At 40.4% G+C, this 19,832-nt stretch overlaps 1 protein-coding gene and 1 non-coding gene across 2 annotated transcripts in view; one reads left to right on the forward strand and one right to left on the reverse strand.

Moving 5' to 3' along the window:
• Positions 1-3,229: 3,229 nt before the first annotated feature.
• On the reverse strand, positions 3,230-3,303 carry TRNAN-GUU (transfer RNA asparagine (anticodon GUU)). The gene has a single exon. It is a non-coding gene; the product is annotated as a tRNA-Asn (tRNA).
• Positions 3,304-11,401: 8,098 nt separating this feature from the next.
• CASD1 (CAS1 domain containing 1) overlaps positions 11,402-19,832 on the forward strand; it is a 34,201-nt gene continuing 25,770 nt past the window's right edge. Inside the window, exons 1-2 of the mRNA XM_063324856.1 lie at positions 11,402-11,766; positions 19,575-19,671. Coding sequence (XP_063180926.1) covers positions 11,634-11,766; positions 19,575-19,671 — 230 coding nt within the window. The 5' untranslated portion in view covers positions 11,402-11,633. The remainder of the gene's footprint in view (positions 11,767-19,574; positions 19,672-19,832) is intronic.

The following is a 19,832-nucleotide window of genomic DNA, read 5'->3' on the forward strand; positions in this document are numbered from 1 at the left end:
TGTGATAATTAGAAATTTCCCATTAAAAACAGAATTTGCTTTTGGTTTTCTGTTCAAGTTGTTCTACCATGTTCATGACCGTTGGAGGAATACCTGTCTCTTTCTTCTTTTCACACTTTCTTTCATCCTTAACACCAGTATGGCAAACTATCTCACCCTGCCAGCTCTAGCTCTACACTTAGATTTATTTTTTAAGTGTATCCCCACCGCCATACGCAAATGTACCCATACCCTTTTTGTACTCTTCCCTGAGGCAGTACATAAGGCCAGCTTCTCAGGCCTGGGAAAAAATCATGCGATAGCCTAACTGCTGAAATGACCTTCTCTACTTAGTCTAAAGGACAGGGTTTTGTCGTCATGAAATCCTCCCTCCATAATGATTATAGGTTTTTCTGGGGAATTTTGTCCAAAGGGGTTTACCACTACCTTTTGGTTAAGGTATTTTGCATCTCAAGGTGTTAGTCTCTGCTCCTGATTCCCAGTAAATTCTCTACACAGTGCCTAAAAAAGCGTCAAGAAAAAGTCACTCACACAGACCCTTCCTTAATTTATGAAAAACGCTTTCATGTATACAATTGTTTCTGGTTGATAGCCTTTTTTACCTTCTCCTTAATTTTTATCTTTTGGCATTTAACAGGGAATAAGACTAACTCCAATTCCTCAATTCAAAAGGACATCCATGGCTCTGATTGCCGTATCTATCTCTACACCGTGTTTGGTTTACCACAGTCATCTAAAATTTCAGTTCCTACAGAAGCTGCACATACCCAAAATGACTGCTTCCCCAGACTCTGCAATGAAATCCAAAGGACCTCTGCTTATTCTTCTGAAGAAGAGCAAAGAGGGCAAACCACATCCATGCAAAGCACCTGCCTCACAGTACACAAAGAGGAGAATTAAAGTGTGCATCATCATCATCTCTCTCAGCCACTATTATTTGCAAATAAGATACAAGAGGTCCTTTGAACTTTTTCAGTTCCTCCTGTACTCCAGGTTCTGGAGTACAGACTTCAAATACTTTATTTCATATAGTTCCTGTAACTTTTGAAACTCTTGTTTTAGTTAGTAGTCTCCAATTTGTTGAATATCTTAAGAGTTAGGGTTCAGAATTCCTTCTCTGTGCAAGACAAGCTGGTGGCTTGTGCCTACAGATGAGAGTGTCCTTGGCTGGCTCCATTCCCTGTGCCTGCTCTCTTTGCCCAGTGAGAGGAACTAACATTTCAGCTCTCTCCTCCTGAGCTGGGATGCCCTCAGCTCCTTTGGGAGTATGAGCTCTTTGTCTCTCCCGGAGCTTCAGGAATTACATTCCTACCCCCCACCACCACCATCCCCTGCTGCAGGTTAACCATTAAATATGCATTTTGACAAGCATGCCCAATAGTAAACAATACTGTTTCTAAGACCTGGCTCATATTTAAGCCCGTGTTTCTCTGGCCCTGTACACAATGATACTACCATCTCCATAGCCTTTACTGTTTTCTATATACCAGGATCTCATAGATCACTTCTTTGTGATAAGACTTGGGTATCCGTTCCAGGTGTGAACACTGTTAATAAAATTACGGGCCAAGGACTGACCTTTGGATTACCTGACTTTACCTCTCGCCTTCTTTCCTGGTTGATAACAATGTTCTTATCTTCTCCTTGTCTTCTGCTCCAGAAGTTAAGTCTATAAACATGTTCCCTATGTTAATTGTACATAAATACAGTGGAAATTTCATATGCAACAACTAACTAGCTGTTTTCTGTGGGCTTTGTCTAAACAAAGCCTTTACCTCTTTTCCACAAACTTGACAGTGCACTGTTCAAACACAACATGAAGCATAACTGCATCGATTACTATTGACACCTTCATCTATTTCTTAACATGATTACAAAGTTTAATAGATATTTCAGTTAAACTCATAGCCTTTTACTGTCTGAAGCTCTGAAATCTATGATAGCATGATCTTCTGAAAAATAATAATTTTATACCAGTTATCTGGATCTAGTCTGTTGAAAACAACTGGGATTTCTTTTCCATTTTCAAGTTGCTTTGCACTCTTCTGCCACCTTGAGGGCATAGAACCATCTGCTGAAAACCAGGAGGTGTTTTTAAGACTGGTGCCTTATTTGTAGAGTGGAGGCACTCTGTCAAAGCCAACAGACAAGACCAAAGACTTCTCATGGTTTTATTAGCTCCTCTTCTGCATCTAGATCAACGCCAGCATTTTTTTTTTGTCTATTGGGTCACCTCTTTAACAGCTAATCATCCACTTCCTGCTCCCAAGCCAATAGTGTGCTAGAGCTCTTGCTTTCAGCTTTGAAAACGGCATTTTGTTTGCCCCTTTCCTAGTATTTAGATCCTTATGCTCCAGCACTATAGAAAGGAAGACACCTCACAAAGATTAAATTCTTGCACGTACCATGAAAGCAGGCAGATGCGCAGTGGAGAGAGAGCCCTATCAGTTTTCCCTGTGAGAGAAGGGCTAGCTCATAAAATGATAAGAGAGAGGGCTGAAGGATATAGACTTCACTGGTTTCACTGTATGTGGATTTGTTTTGGTTTTAAGCTTTAGAGAAAGTCATATGCTGTCAGTTAAGCCTCTCAGTACATGTGTTTTTAAAGCATAAGCAAAAACGTCACATCAAAGAATTAGATCCATATGCCTGCCATTAGAGCAATTATTAAAGTGTGCCATGCACACTTTAATAGAGAGGAGATTTGAAGCTAGAAGCAAACAATAACAGCTGTCCTGCAGACTCCAACTCACCAGGCTTTCACGCAAAATTTCTGGAAATGGCACAGCTACTCAGCTGTTAATTCCTAAATGACAAATCTTTGCTAAGCCTGGGGTGCACAGTAGCCCATGTTGATATTTCGTATATATATGTTTACATTTCAACATGGTAAAATTACATAGAACCATTAGAGCTCACAGCAACCCAACAGAGCACCATATAGACAAACAGATTTTACAAAACAATGTGAACCCTAAGGAACACTCTGTAATATTCTGCTTAAATTAAGCTATTTCTATGCCATTTCACCACTAAATAATGAGCCATGGAAGTATTTTAGTCTGTTAATTTGTTGATGATACTTCAGTGAACTAATGTTTTAATGAGCCAAGGCTAACAGAGAATTTGTTTTGCAAAGTTTCATAGAACGGTTTGGGTTGAAAGGGACCTTAAAGGTCACCTACTTCCAACCTCTCTGCCACGGGCAGAAGGAAGGAATGGACTAATCCGTCCCTGGGTGGGCTTGAACCACCAACCTTTCGGTTAACAGCCGAACGCGCTAACCAATTGCGCCACAGAGACTCCCTTATTGCAGATAACCCTGTAATAAAAAATATTTTTCCTTCCTAAAATAAAATCACCTTCCCAAAAACATTGATTCCTAGTAGAAGAGATACTCTGCATTAAATCTTACTATTTGTTTCTTTCAAGCTGAAAAAAACCTTCCAATACGTTTCACTGTAGTAGATTTTTTCATATAGGATCTAATTAATTCTGTGTTTAAATGCAAAAACTACTCCACAGTACCCTGCAAAATCCAGGAAGAAATGACAATTGAAAATAAATATGACTGTTCTTATTGGAGAAATGATATTAGCTGGCAGGTTTTCCCTATTAGTAGTGAGAAAAGAGACCTCCTCCAAAGACTTGATCTCTCACTATCAAAATCAACAGATAGGGATATTTTCCTCTCTGACCTCAGTCAAGCATTCCCCACTCCACCAACTTTCAAACTCATGTAAGGAAACTTGGGAAATTAGCATAACTCTAAAGATCCAGAGTTATATTCTGGAGATAGCTTTATTAAAAACTGACTTCTTCCATTTCTAATACAGCTTGGTTTTCACTCCTAAAAGAATATTACAGAATCAAGTGTATAAGTATTAGTTGCTTGGAAAAATCAGAGGTGACAAGACGTGTAGTAATTTCAGAATTTCAAAAAAGTGCATTTTTGCGCTGGTGTCCATAACAGTCAAATACGATTTTTCATTAACAAATAAAGCTCCTCATACTTTGACTTTTCCATTTTAGCTTTTGTCCCATAGACTAGTCAGACCTTCCCATTTTTATATTTGCTTTTAAATTCTAAACTCCAAGTTGCTCTGTGGAGCTGAGGTATTTTCAGTGGCCGGCCGAAGGATGCTGTGCAGCCTCCCTCCAGCAGCATTAAACAACCTAGTCAAGTATTTGCCGATCGACATAGGTATATTTAATATTTTGCTATATTTTACTATATTGGAGAGGTTCTGAAACACCAAATTGCACAAAAACAGTGTCAATCAGACATGAGTGAAAACTTGTCGGTTAGGTTTGGGGTCTGAAACTGGTGGAACATTCTTCCACTTCAGATGCCACTTCATTCATCATTAATACTTACACTGTCCTTAATTTTTCTCCAGCCAAATGGCCTTTGTGACATTGACGTTTACCTCTGTCCAAGCTCAAGGATCAAAGGATTGAGTTTCCTATCCCAATGTTTTCTTATCCACTGGGGTATTTTCCTACTCCAGTGTTCAAGGCACTATTGCAGTCAATAACAGCTGCTTCACTTCTTGCTTTCTTTTCTAACAGAAAAGCTTCACCTTCTCATTCCAGCTTTTTACCTACCTTCAACTCTCACAATCTCACTCCTTCCTTATACTGCTTTTATGCTTGTCAACATTGTTTTGCCAGGAAATCCAGCGTGCCTCTTCATCTAAGCCTCTTCATGATGTTCTTTTGATCATTTTCTAGGTTTTGACTTGTTTTCCTGTCAATCACACTGTTTTCCTTGCTGTGTTTTGCTCTATATTGATTGCTGACCCCATTACAGACTCCAGGCTTTGCAAATTGAACTGATTCTTTAAGAACTAAGGGAATGAAGAGAACCGCTTTACAGAGACGTCTTACCTTCAACCAACATTCATATCAAGTACAGCCTGATCTCTCTCTTATCAAATATTTTTTTCCTCAACCTGTGCCGTTTCCTCAGCTTCTGGAAGGCTGTATGCTATCTATGCATCCAATGGTCCTGTAACATGCAAACCTTTTTTAGCAGTATCAATGGGCACAAGCCATGAGCAAAGCTGTAAGAGTAGGTGCTGTGCAAGCACAGAGCAAAAACATTCCTCCTAGAGCAGAAAGATTGAAGCCTATCCAAGGAGTGCTAGAGGACAGGTAGCCGCATCAACTGACTTTTAAAGAACTTTTAATAGGACTTCTAAGATCTTATAAATTATATTTAAGAAATTACATCTTTAGGCCTAAAGCATTTCAAGATGATATCATAGAGAGGAGAAACAAAGAAGCAGGAATTTGAGCACAAAACAAGACCAGATTGGTTCAGTCTGCACAAAATATAAAAATTAGGCTAAAGACTGTATCTAGTTGGCCTAGAGACAGGACGAAAAGTCAGTTATATTTTCCTGTTAGATTTGTAGTAATGCAGCTTTATATTAGTGATTAGATATTAACCCCCAGAAGGGATGTGCACTCAGGCATTGCTCCTCTGGGATGAATCCCATGCTCGTTCAGATGTTTGCACTTCAAGATGCACTGATTTTTTAATCTCCTGCAGCTCATCATCTGAATCTTTGGCAAGACTTATCCTTAACAGCTGGGCTACCTACTAGTATTTTTTTAACATTTCTTTAGCTAATGTTTTTTAATATTTTAAAATGTATAAGCTACCAGTACTAAGTTGTTTTCCCTTCCGTTAAATTTATAAAAACTATTCTGCCTACGTATTTCTTTCATGCAATCTTTTATTACGTTGTTTTAGTTCATTTGCTATGTTCCCTAATTAGTATCTTCTGTAAAGTTCTGGAGCTTCCTTGCCTCTCAGCTTCATGTCAGGCTAATCAATAAATGAAAATCAAGTCTCACTCACACAGGTACCTAACCTTTTTATCAGAGTATGCCTACCTAACATCTGTGACAAAGGTGACCGTTGCGGCAGGGGGTACACATATAAGCTGCCTGAGACTTTGATGAAGGACTTTTTGAACACAAGGCTAAGTACTTTTTAATGGACCAGTATCAGATAAAACTAGTAATGTACTGCACAGAACATTAACGATGTTTAGTGTTAATGATTTTCACTAGAGATTGCACTGATAGAAGTGGAAATTATGCTTTCTCTCTGTTTTAAAGAGAAAGTGGTACTTACAAGATGGCATCTGTATTGCTGGCAGCCAGAAGAGAAGGCTTCTAATGCTCTACAAACGTGACACAGCTTGGACAGTGGCTGTGTAGGCTTCCAAAGATTGCCCTATAAATATAAAGAATTCTGAATTTTAAAGAGCATCTGTGAGCATAAGGGCGAATCAGGAAGAGAAAATACTTGAAAACAAAGTGTTAATGAAAAAGGAATAACTCAGTTTGACAAGGAACTAACAGCAACTGCCATTTTCCCTCAAACAAGAGTCAAGAAAAGAGAGGGAGAAAAGAGAAAAAAAATAGTACCTGCATAGCAAGAAACTCATTTAAATTGAAAATTCTTAACCCATTACATTGATGAATATAAAGCTTGGAGGATAAGAATCATGCAGCTGAAAGAAAAACAGATTTGCATGAATGAGCCATGCAGAGTGCCAGTCCGAACTCGAGACTGCCCAGCGCCACAGTGATGAACACAGCCCACCACGCAGGAAGGTGCAGCCTCTTGGCTCACCTCAATGGAAGAGGACGGATCACTTAAACATTTGCAATCTGCCTATTTCCCTTCCCTGTCTCTACCCCTCCAATCCACCTCTAATTCAGATCCACAGAAATCTGAAACGAAAACACTATTAAACCTCACGTTATAGAACCACAGATGTATTCATCTCTTAACGATAAAGCTAAATATAGCCTCTGTACATGTGATTTCAAAACTACTTCACTTAATATCAGCTTTTAGTACAGACTATTGAGGAACTATTTTGATAACTGTTACAAAACTAGAAATCTGTAAAAGTGGTAATTTGTGACAGGATTTCCAACATCTTACGGGTTTGGTGGCATATTTGTTTCAGTATTAGTCTGAGACAGTCAGTACTCAGGGTACACTGCTTGATTGAACAAGTCCACTAAGAAAAAAACTTCCTGCTCTCTCTACTCCCTCTTCATTACTGTAATCAAATATTTGCAATAGATGGCTACTATGCATGCACACACCACATGGAAACTTGACGCTTATGGAAAGATTGTTTGCCATGATGAGGCTGAGAACTCAGCAATTAAAATGTCTGATGTCGTCATTTGGCAAGTACACAAAAGCTGCTGAAGCAAAAGCTGCACTACTGAAAATAGTACTCTGCCCAGGAATCTGCTGGAGATACAGATTTATTTCTGAACTTATGATATGACCAGAGCAATCCAACAATGCTGCACAAATTAAATTAAGACGTGATATGGTTTGGGGAATGGCAGATCCTACTGATTAATTATTCAACACTGAACCTGTAAGGTAATGTAGGGAATATTAAAGTTAGTATATAACAAGCAGTATGTTTCTTATGAACATATGAAGAGTTTCCTTACGAAACTTATAAATTAGAGGTAAATCATAATTTTTCCTCCAGCTCAGGTGCCAATATTCCTTACTATATATACTTATGAAAAATTAATTCCACTCCTATAAACACATAAAAACTCTAAAGTGAAAATATCACATGAGAATGCCCTAATAATCCACTGACCAAGAATGTTTAAATATTAGCTCTCTGTAATAGCTGACTTTATACTACAGTAGTCACTTTATCTGTTCTCACATGCTTACAGTCCCTGGGATTGCCTTGTGCCTTTGACCGAGGACCGCAGATCTAACTCCAGAAGCTACACCTGGCTGTAATGCTGAAAACAGGAAAAGCAAGATAAGGAGATCTACTGGGAACTAAGTATATCAGCAAACTCGTATGTGCATGCCACGTTTGACCCATGGCACAAAGTTCTCCTTCCGTTTACACTGAGCCTGCCAAGCAAAGTCAAGAATCACTAAAAAAAGAATTATCTCACCTAAATTATACCTGTGTAAATGACATCTGTCTAAATTTAAATTTACCTAAATTCAACAGTCACCATTCCTAATGGTAAATCATCCACCTTATTCTAACTTATGAGTAAACTCTGGCACCTTACTTCCACCAGTTCTACAGATTAGTTTAAAACAGAATGGTTCACTAAAAGTCAGTGGAGTTAGGTGAGATGAACCCCATCTTTCCTTATCGCTTTTTTATATTGACACATAGGGGAAACAGTGCAGCCAAAACCCATGGTAATATTTTTAGCTTCTGTCATTAGTGGCCACACATAACACTACAGTCTCTTACCAAAATAATGAATTCACATAAGCGAAGGGTACATCCATAGAAAACACAAATGTGAAATCCCGCCTGCGGCTTTTCACTCTTAATATTCATAGCCATTACCCCATGCAGCAGTGTTGTGTTTCCTCTGCCTCTCAAAGGAACTAACTGCTTCTCCGTCTGCTGGGTCTTCTCTCTGTGGTTGCTCCAGGTGTTCCCCTCCCACCGACAGCTTTTGGTGCTTCCAGTAGAACAAGCAGGACGCCAACACGAAGCTTTAGTGTTTTCACACCAAAAGCTGAGGTCTGACTGATCAGAAGAGCTAACAGACTTCTGATTTACTTCCAGCACACTAAGTTTATCAGCAGACAGGAAAATAAAGTAAATGTACAATGGAAATTACAAAGCTGCTTCTAGCTAATAATAGTTCACATCTGGCGTCAGTTTTCATGGGGTACTTGGCAATCCCTAATGAGCCCTTTATATCACATCTTTTATATAGTGTGGTTTTGGTGTGAATTACTTAGGTATATGTAATGATGCAAAATTCAAATAGCTTGTGAAAAACCTGTAAGAAGCAACACCGTGCACATGCAAACCACTTCCTAACTCATGGCACTTCAGCCAAAAGCTTCTGACTGAAATGAGGGAGATCTCTCTTGTGGAACACCTAAGTAACGCCTCCAAAGGAATGATGAAGCAAAAGCAGATGTCTTGCTTACATCCACGTGCATATTTAATGTACAGAGGTGGATTGTCTTAATTAAGATATTTAACCTGCAACAGTATGCATTTGTACAGTCCTAAAGTACCAGAGATGTAATACACATGTGGAGTTTTCGGGCATTAGTGAAGGCCAGTGTTAGTGCTTCAGGGCAAACAAGGAAGGCCCACGGACTTCTAGCGGCAAGCAGCAGATCTGAAACAGCCCTCCAGAGGCCGTGGGACAGATTTACTCTTCCCGCAGGCTGTAATTCTCAGAGGTATCTATAAACAAAAGTAAAGTATGGTTGTTTTGATATCTTTTTAATTTCTGCTGTTCTTTCATAGGAAGAAGCTGATTTAATTGAAGATCAGTGAAATTCTCCAGAGAGACCACCTCAGCAGACAGCTGAATTCTTTTTTAATTGGGGGAGAAAATTTTATATTTTGCGGCTCAAGCGTTGCAGCCATCCTAACTCAGAAGCCAAGTCAACACTCTGTGCTTTCTGCACCTGCACCACACAGAGTAGCAGCGTGAGCTCGGGCAAGTTTTGAGGAGCTACACTCAAAACCATAAATGCACCTTTCAGACTTGCAGCACAGCCAGAAAACTTAACACCGTTATATTGCAGAATGAGACAGGCTGAAGTAAACGTGTTTTGGTTGGATGACAAATCTTACTTGTTCATCAATAAATGTTATAAAAATAGATGAAGAAGAGTATCCATGATCCTCAATGACTGCAGGGAAGACACTTCTCATAAGACTGTTAAGAATCATTAATGAGCAACAATGCAAAAAGCTACAAAAAATATTCTAGTGAATACTTTCAGTTACAGAAGCTGTTAAAAAAATGTTTAAGTTGCTTCCTAAAGCTGTTACTTGAACATATGTGAAATGAGTACAAAGAAAGCTAAACACTAACAGGAATATTTTAACACATAATAAGGTTTGTGCACAGTAAGAAGGCTTTGAAAATTCTTGGCTTTTTTAATGTTGCATGATCAAAAAATAATACATGAATGGAAATTTTTCATTCGGGGAGTAAAAGAATCCAAACTATGACCAGGTTTTGGGGGTTTCTGTTATGTTTTTCAAAGAAAAAAGTAACGCAGTAATTACAGATCTGTACAGTTGGGAGTTTACCTGATACCTTTTTTCCTCTCTCCCTGAGAGAAAAAACCTGAGCACTTTACAATAGTGTTTTTATGATTTTAAAAAAATTGCTCAGAAACTGAACAAATTAACAAACTCAACGGAATAGAAAAAATATAGATTATAAGTTGGCTGATAATAAAGAATTGGTTGGGTGGAAATGGCATATACATTGAACAGTGCACATCAGAAGAATACTTAGATCTTGTACAGACATTACGTTTCCATAGTGCTTTAAATTCTTGTTTTTTTCAGATAAGATTTGAAATTAAAATTTTGCTTGCAGTGCGGAGACTCCCTGGTTTTGTTTCAAATGTTTCACTTCTTTTTTTCCCCTCCCAATTATTTTTTCCACATATTATTAAATGAATAATCAAATTCAATGATCTGCAGAACTTCTAGGATAGTGTTGTTTGCATGACAGGGAAATAGAAGCATGGTGAAATGAAAACCAGACTTTTTTTGTGTGTTCAAAATCCAGATAATTCATTATTATTATTTATGCTCTCAGTTAAAAAAAAAAACCAACCATGTTCCATTCATGTTTTTTGGCCAGTCCTAATGAAAAGAGTTCTGCTGGATTTGAGGGAGAAGTATTTCCAAAGTCTGTCAAGCACAGGAAGCACTTCATCATGAACCCCAGGCTTGTCTGCTTGATGTTTATGTCCCATATTTATGCGAATACACACTGAACGCTTTTCCTGAGCCTTATGTTTGTTTACCTATGGTTTATATATGGTCACTTTATTTTGTGGAAAGTTGTTTCCCGTGTCGGCCTGCCCTGCTCGCCTCAGACTGCAGCTTCTCCCCTCAGCTGAGGGCCAGACCTCGGCCTGCTGGGGCCCAGCACCTTTCTGTGGAGGAACAGGACTTCCCTTTGGTAACATTTCAGGGTTTCACTCGCAACACACACCTTTTTTTGTGTGTTTGTTTTCCTTGTAAGCCCAGGTAAACCTTTGAACGTGCTTCAGCTTCCCTGTACAGTGTTATCTGCCTTCAGAGGGAGTCAACGTCTCCCAGCCCGGGCTGACCGCTCCCAACTAAAAAGCGACAAGTGTTTTAAAAATCGCATTACTTGGGGGAAAAAAACCAGCCGGCGCTGCCCGCTGCCAGCTGTCGGCTCAGCCACAGAAACTCGCCCAGCTACTCCTTCATGGAGCATCGTCCCAACAACCCCCCGGCGAGGAGCGAGGGGCCGCCAGGGTCGCCGCCTCGACCCCTCATCCACCGGCCCCGCCCGGGGGGATCCACCGCATCCCTGTCCCGCCGCGGGGCGGGGAGGCGAGCGCTGGGGCCGCCCGCTGGCGGCCGAGGGGAAGCGGCGTCGGCAGGCGGAGGGCGTCGGCTCCGCCCCGGCAGCGGGGTGACGGGCTGCTCTCCGCCGCGGCAGCGGGGACGGTGACAGCCGGCAGCGGCGGCGGGGTCTGCCTTTCGCCGCCAGCGGGGACCCAGTGCTGCCCCGCTGCGCCCGCCCGCTCCATCGCACGCTGTTGTCATGGAGGAGCCAAGATGGCGGCCCTGGCCTACACCCTGGGCAAGCGAGAGATCAACTACTACTTCAGCGTGAGGAGCGCCAAGGCGCTGGCGCTGGGCGCCGTCCTGCTCCTCACCGCCTGCCACGCCGCCTCCCGCCGCTACCGAGGTGAGGGGCGGCCGCGGGCGCTCTGCGGGGGGCCGCGGCTGGCGGGCACCGGGAGGCGGAGCCCCGCCGAAGCCCGGGGACCGCGGCCGCGGAGGAAGAGCGGCGGGTCCCCCCGGCCCCGCCGCGGCTGCTCTGGGCCGGGGGGAGGCGGGGGCGGCAGGTGTCCCCCTGCCCCGGCGGGCTGGGGCAGGTCTCTGGCTGCTGCGGGAGACGAGCAGGGGGACAGCGGCGGCGGGGCCCGGCCCGCGGGGCCCGGTCCCGGGGTCGCCACAGGCTTCGCGCCGGCCGGGCGAGGGCCCGCGGCTCGGGCGTGTGTGAGTGTGGCGGTGGGATGTTTTTACACAGCCCTTAGGGCCCTGTTTGTGGTGTGTGTAACAGCCGCACGGCCGCAGGTGAAATGCAGGGGTAGAGGGTGACTTCCCTGTCACTTGTTCCCGTACAGGGTGATTAACGACATTTACCTGGCAATTAGTGATTAATATCTTAATGGATGTAAGACTTGGTGTATGGTCTTTTACCGTTTGAACCTCAAAGGTAATAAACCCCAGCCTCTCTGGTGGGTGAAGCGAAATAAATTTGGTTTCACGTGTTGTTGGTGGCAGCGGACAAGCCCGTAACTGAGACCCAGATGCCGTTGCTGGTGACCGTGATGGGGCTGTGCTTGGTGGTAACGGGGCACCTTCCCTGATGCCTCTTCCTTCGGGTTGTTTTGGCCCCGAAGCTGTGAATCTTGGCACGATCCATAAATGCTAATGGAACTGCTAAAGGAAATATTTTCTTGTTTCCGGTTCACGCTAAAAAACATAGTATGTTTTTGTGGGCAAATCAAAAAGTTGATCCAAAGAGAGATCACTGCAGCTGTTTATTGTAGGACAACTAGTGTCCTCGTATTCTAACACTTGTCTGCAGCCTCCGTGGAAGACAAGGCTGAGGCAGTTTGTTGTGGAAATGGGAAAGGGGGTAGGGAGCGTTTAACACGGATACAGTTCCCCAGATGCACCCTCTGGCTGGCATGCGAGTACGGCTGATAAACTGAATAGTACTAAGTTGCAAGACATGGAAGCATTTACTGAACTCGAGAGGAGCTCAAGCATGAAGTAATTGAACTTGCCTGTTGCACAGCGTTCCTTAAGGCCCCAGATCGGTCGCAAAACTAGATGGAAGGAGGGTGGCAAATGTGATGCTTTTTTAAAGAGGGATTGTGAGACTGGCCTAAGGAAATAGAGACTGCCATATCAAGCAGGTTACAAGGAAACTGGACTGTGCATAAATACGATATATCATGGGAGGGTTAATGAGGTTGTTGAGTCGCAAATCACAAAACGGTGAGTCTCTGCAGGCTTTTATGTAAGTTGATATGGTCTGTATGGATTTTCACAAGCTTTTAACAAGTTTCTTCTCTTAAGGCTTTTAGTTTCTTTTATCTATTTTAGGGTAAGAGAGAAGCTTTCCAATAAATGTTGAAAAGGTAGGACATAGAGTGAGAATGAATACAGAGTTTGAGCTCCTTTGAACAAATAACATCCAAAAGTCATAAACAAATAGTTTAGAAAAGGAGGGTGGAGCACATACAAGTTTTCAGGATAGATAAAAGCAAGGGTGCTTGCAAGATCATTCTATAACCCTTCAGTGATCTCAAACACCTGAAATTTAGCAAACATTTTTAGCAGTTAAGGAAAAACAAAACAGAAGAGTTCACTGTGATACTGCACAACTAAAGCTAACAGGTACCTTACTTATTGTCACTGGTGCTGGTCACCCCCTCTTAGTAGAGGTATAGAGCTTGGAAAATGTGTACAGAAGAGCAACACAAACGGCACAAGAATAAAACAGCTTCTGTACAAGAAATAGTGAAATAGATTAAAATTCTGTAGCCTGGAGAGAAAATTAGTAACCTTGTAATGGTCTCAAATATTATGAGTTAGTGGGGGAAGGTAAATTCATTGTGATTGTATCAAGTGAAAAATTAAATTAGCAGGTAGTACATTTAAAATGATCAGAATAAAGCAGCTTTTTTTTTCCACACAAGACATTTTGAAATATGGTGCCAAGATTTTATACCAAAAATACCCCAAAAGGGTTATTCTGATTGGCAGAGGGTGGATGAGGTGGGGCTGCAAACGAGCTGCGCTCCTTAGACGCTCTGTCTCAAAGTCACTGGGCTACGATAGCTGGGTGGTGCCAGGGAAGGGATTGCTCTGTGTTTGTTGTGCTTTTATACCTTGTCTGAGCATCTGTCATTAGCTGTTGTGAGGAAGAGGAGAGCAGGCAAGACCAGCTCTTTCACATATGTTCTGCTACAGTGGCGCAAACAAGAAATTTAACAATGGATTAACCACCCAATGTGAATACTGTCTCTCTTTCATAGCTGTCCAGGAATATGGAGGAAATGAGAGAGAGCTGCATATGAACAAGAAGTGGTGAAATCTGTTTTGTGAGCGGTGGGAGGTTTTTCTTCTCCCCCCCCAAAACTGAACCTTTCATATCTGAAGAAACTGATAACCGAAAGTTTGCATTAGTCAAAACAGCAACTGCCTGAATAATGGAGCAAATGAGATTGATATTTGACATGTCATTCATGGATTTACACGTGCCTGATGATACAAACAAGATCCCGGTTTATAGGTTTCCTGGAGAGTATATAAAGGGTGGCAAAGACCACAGTTGACTTTGAAGAAAAATTAGGTGTTAAGTCAAAAAACTTTTTTTTTTCTTTTGGAGGAAGACATTCTAAAAATGATAAAGGCACATAAAGGCTGCTTTTTTCATACCGTTTCCTTTTTATTACTATCCGTAGGTATGAGTGAAAGTATGAATATTTATTCTATGTTTGCAGTGTGTCTGTACTTTGGATGCTTTAACTTTTTGATAGTTGGCCTAGTTTATCTCGCTCCATTTAGAAACCCATGTTGCACAGATTGACATCTATTTTTCTTCTCCCATTGCAATATTGAAAAGTTCACAGGGCATAAATTATGAGAATGTGCATATGTTTTATAAAGTGGTTGGTTTTGTCTTGGCTTCCTTTGGAAGCTTTTGGTGATTTGGACCTTTATTTAGAACTCCTTTGTTTTGTCTGATTGTCTTTACAGGTAAAGGTTTCGGCAAACTTTGGCCTCAGTCAAATACACATTATAGATAGGAGCAGCCCACTGCACTTCCCAGTAAAACTTGCCTGTATAAAAGTTACTTGTATGAGAAAATGCTGGACTGGAGTTGTAGAAGGTCAAATTTATGTTTGGGGAGACTGTCATATCTAGGGGTCACCTACATTTTTTGCAAAACTTAAAGTCAATTAAGAGCAGTTAAGGACTGTCTTTAATTTGCATACAGCTTCTGTGAAGAGTTAGTGAAGGGTTAATTGGACTAAATGTTTATATACCATACAGTGAAGTTAGTGCTGTGTATTTTTCCGTTATTATCATATTTCAAAGGTACTGTCCTAAACCTTGTTGGAAGCAAGTTTTTATTTTAAATGTTGCATTCTTAAAATCAGCACTGATAGATACTGTTTAAAGCTACATTTTTATTTTGAATAATAGAGAACAATTGAATTTCCATTTCTTTGAAATAGAGAGTGTGCCTTTTAAAGAAAATGTTGTGAAACGTAGTATGTTCTGGCACTGAACAAAGACTTTACGATTTCACAATTTCAATGGAAAAAACATGATTTTGAGGAATGATAAATTAGAATAATGGGCATAATAAAATTCAGAGAAATTATACTCTTTGTATAACTATACCGTAGTGTATCTTAGTGCAACATTTGATGAAAATAAAAGGTAGTATGTTGGAAGGATGATTTAAGCAAAGCACAAAGGAAGGGCTTAAAAAGAATGGTCTGTGTTCTGTGTATAGAATAGCACTTAGATTTCTTTTTATGAGGTTTTGTGGTAGTTTTTTGCTTTGTTTTGGCTGCTGTGTATTTCATCTCCTAAGTAAGACTTGGTCATTCCCAGAGGAGCTGTCTTGTCTGTAACCTGGGGGAAATAGTAAGATATGTGGTATGTGGAGTTGGGAAAGAAGGCATAACTCCTTGGTCTAAAATATTATCTTTAAGTTTAAAATGTATACAGTGTGTGATGTTTGGAATGTTATTCAGTAAATATACTGTAGGATGGAGGATTGTTTTATTTGTAGGAATTATGATGGGAGTCCCATGGAGCACAGAGCTACCAAGCTTCAGTCATGAACTCAAGATATGGAACATGTTCTCCTATGAAGAATTAGTAAACTAAGATTTTTCAGTCTTGAAAACTTGATTGAGGAAGGATTGATAGTGGTCTACGATTCATGATAGACATGAGTGTGAACTGTCTCTTCCTGTGCAAGAACTAGGGAGTGCCAAGTAAACCCAGTAGAAACCATATTTAAAATAAAGACAGGTGATTCTTCAAGCAGCGTCAGTGCATATGGAAAACTCTTACAGAAGGATGCGGTGGATGCTAAAAATTGAAGAGAAGACTACATGACTTTGTTGGAAATAAATCTGTGGAAGGTTCTACAATTTATGTAAAACCCACGTGCAGCTCAGGGAGTCCCTGGACTGAACATAGTTGGAAGAATATTAGATAAGAACTTAATGTTTACTTGCCCTCTTCTTCATCCCTGAGTGTTGGCTAATGGCCCCTTGTTGAAGGCAGAATACCAGGCTAGACTGACCGTTGGCCTGACTGTGAATAACTGTCCTTATTTTCTTATGCATCTTCCTCAGCAAGTTGATGGATTTCAGAAGGAGTGTAATTAGTGGTGGTTTTTCTTTTACGTAGTTCGTTTTTATGCCACTCTGATAAATCTCCTAATTTTCATCGTCTGCAAAATGGAGGGGTTTGTAGCAGTAGCTACAGTACTATCTCTTGTAGTAGGGGTTTGTAGTAGTAGGTGACTAGTGTAAGTCTCCTATTCTCATAATCTAATCACAAGCAACATGAGTTTGATCAGTTTTTAATTATTTCTGGCAGTTTCATTTTTATGCAACTTACTAGAAATAATAGTTTACATGTTTGAGAATCAAGGAAATTATGTAGCTCAAAAGTCAAAGTATAGAATCAGGATTTTATTTGAAATGATTAAGAAAAACTGAAACTATGGTCATTTTGAATGTATGATTTCTACTAGAAAGATGTCTGTCCAGCAGATGTGAGCATGCCATCATATTTAAAAAACAGGTAAACGTTCGGCTTTTCGTGTCATTTGCTGTGTTCTGAGCTACTTCTGCAGAAGTTCCGGCAGCAGGATCAGCAGCTGTCACATAAATAGCAGCGGTTGAAAGAGGAGCAGAAAGGCCTTGATACACTGCTTCTGGAAGATTTTTTTTTCTTTAATCTGTTCAGAAATGGCACTGTACTGAATAATGAAATAGGCACTGACTGGAAAAAAAGATGATATTGCTGACCTGGAGTGACCTGTACTGCTTGAAAGATAGGAGAGTTACAGAGATTACCTTTCTGGAAACCTCTTGAGTTCAGCCTACAACTGTGGTCTCAGCATACTTTCGTGAGGGCTCCTTTAAATGTTCAGAAGCATGTGGCCGTCTGCATCTGGCTGTTTGCCACATCCCATTGCTGCTGTGCAGTAATTAATCAGTTTGACAGGGATAGTGCATGTGCATTGCGATTAGGAAGGAAGTGTCGATTTGATTTGTGGTATCTCAAGGATTTGCTTGAGAGGTTACTAGTCAATTTGGGACAATTCCTGACCTGCCCTGGGGTGATTAATAGACTGTTACTGACGATAAAAATAGGAATTTATCACCATATGCATATATTTAAATTTTAAGCATTTTTCTTCTATATGTCAAAATCTATCTGACCAAGACTGAGAGATAGGGCATAAAGAATGGCAATTATAGTAAAGCCAGTTTATTGTGCATGTTAGGAGTATGCCATGTGTGGGTTTCTCACAGAGAAACAATCCAAACCCAGAGCTATGACTCAGATGTTTATCCAGACCTTTTTCAAGACTGTAATAATTCCTCGTGGTATTCCAACTTTTTTAGGAGTCAGGATGCAATAGCAGTAGTAAGTCATTGAAGTTCAGGAGGGAAAATAAGTCTGGTTGTTAGAGTTGCATTTTGAAATGAGGGATTGAGGAGCCTTAGGTGATGGTAAATAATACTACTTGATTATGTTACCATTGCTGGGTTTCACTGGATAAATGAGTCAAGGAGTAACAGTTGGAATACCATAAAACCATAGAATGGTTTATTACCCATAGGTTTAAAATGTTTGTAGAAAAATTAATATCGATACTATTGTCTTTCTTCCCACTGTTAGGAAATTATGGAAATAAGTAGTGTTCCCATTTATCCTCTGTCCAACTCAAAAACCCCCAAAACAACAACAATGAAGTTGATTTAGTGCATATGAAAATTAGTTAGCTTTCACTGTGATCTTAGGACTGTAACTTAGGGTATGTTTTCGTATCAGAATGTTACACAGAAGGCCTTTCTGTATCCAATATACTTTTTCTAAACTTTTTTAGGGTTTTTTTTTTTACTTTTTTTTTTTTAGTGATTGGACTGTGGTCACGTGGAAGCTTTTGTTCAAGCACAAGGGAAGTGATACCATGTCTCTGTCTCTTGTTGCTAAAAGCTTTGCTGTAGTGCAAATGTTTGAGGACTGTGAGCTTGGTCTTGATAGAACCAGCAGTGCCTTGTAAATTCGTATCCTTACAGACCTCAGACCTTGCACTACTTTCATCTCTTTCTGTTCACCTCATCTCATTTGCAGTTCTAGATAAAGCTCCAGATTTTCTCATAGTAATTGAAGCAGAAAGTCTGTCTCATAGCATGTGGCATCCAGCATCCCTAAAAAGTAGGTAGAAAACACCCTATTCTTTAGGATTAGTGCAAGTTTCAGTGGAGTAAAAGAACCGTTCTCGTTGAGTGTAATGAAGACAAGCTTTCACAGAAATGTTAAGTATGGGTTGTAGTACATTATTTGTGCACAAGCTAGTACAGGTACTTGCCATTTCATTCACCACCATTTTCCCTGTTTGTCAGTGCTCTGAAATGCCAAGTATGACAAAAATGTTGGAGGGGAACTTCTCTTGTAGTGAACAGTGTTTAGTTTTGTTCAGTTATAAGGCAGCAGAATTTGACATGGAGTTTGCTGGAAGATAAACCTCACTGATTTCATAACTGAGGTATTTTATTTACATGAACTTAAAGTGACCTAGAATGTGACCACCTGTAAAGCGTTTAATCTTAATTGGTGTAAAACTTCTTGACTGGAAAAAGATAGCTGCAGTTCAGAATGATCAGCAAATTCTGGTGTAAGTGTTCTATGTTTTTCATACTAACCCAGCATGTAATTTCACCTGTTCGAAGATGACTGCTGTGTCTTAAGCAGAGAGATGTAATAGACTTTCTTGCAAATCTCATGTAGAGTTTCATGTTGTAGACAAGATGCTGTGTATGGTGATTCTGCGTAGAAGATTATTATATTGACCTGGTGTGAAATTCTTTAATTTGATACTGCTGTATTCTGGATAGTAGCACTTTGGATCGGCATGTTTTGGTGGAAATGCCATTCTAGGTCACAACATCTTTCTGGCAGCAGAAATGGGATTGCTAACATTTTGCGGATAGAGGAGTGATATACAGAGAAGCGTGGTATAATAAGTGAGAAGGCAATTTGCAGAAACTTGTTCAAGATGTTTTTACCAAAAGTTAAATTTGTTTACTGCTCTTGATTGCATCAATTCCTGTGTTTCAAATATGGTCAAATTATTTTCTTTGTCAGCAAATGAGGCTATGTTTTAACTTGCATGTGTCTGTATTCTAATCTTAATTTAACATTTTAAAGGTGGTGACACATGTGAGTATCTTCTGTCCAGTGGAAGATTTCTTGGAGAAAAAGTATGGCAGCCGCACAGCTGTATGATGCATAAGTATAAAAACAGGTAAGGAAACTTATGTCTTGTGTTCATCTGCCTGGAAAGATGAGTAATTGTTGTTTGACTGCAGCTGTAGGAATTGCAGTCGTCTGTTTTTCGCTTTATAGCTGATTCTCTAGGCTTTCAAAAATTTGCAACATGTATCAGAAGGAAGTCTTTTCCTTGTA

Source organism: Chroicocephalus ridibundus, chromosome 2, assembly GCF_963924245.1.
Source record: "Chroicocephalus ridibundus chromosome 2, bChrRid1.1, whole genome shotgun sequence".
Classification (NCBI taxonomy): Eukaryota; Metazoa; Chordata; class Aves; order Charadriiformes; family Laridae; genus Chroicocephalus; species Chroicocephalus ridibundus.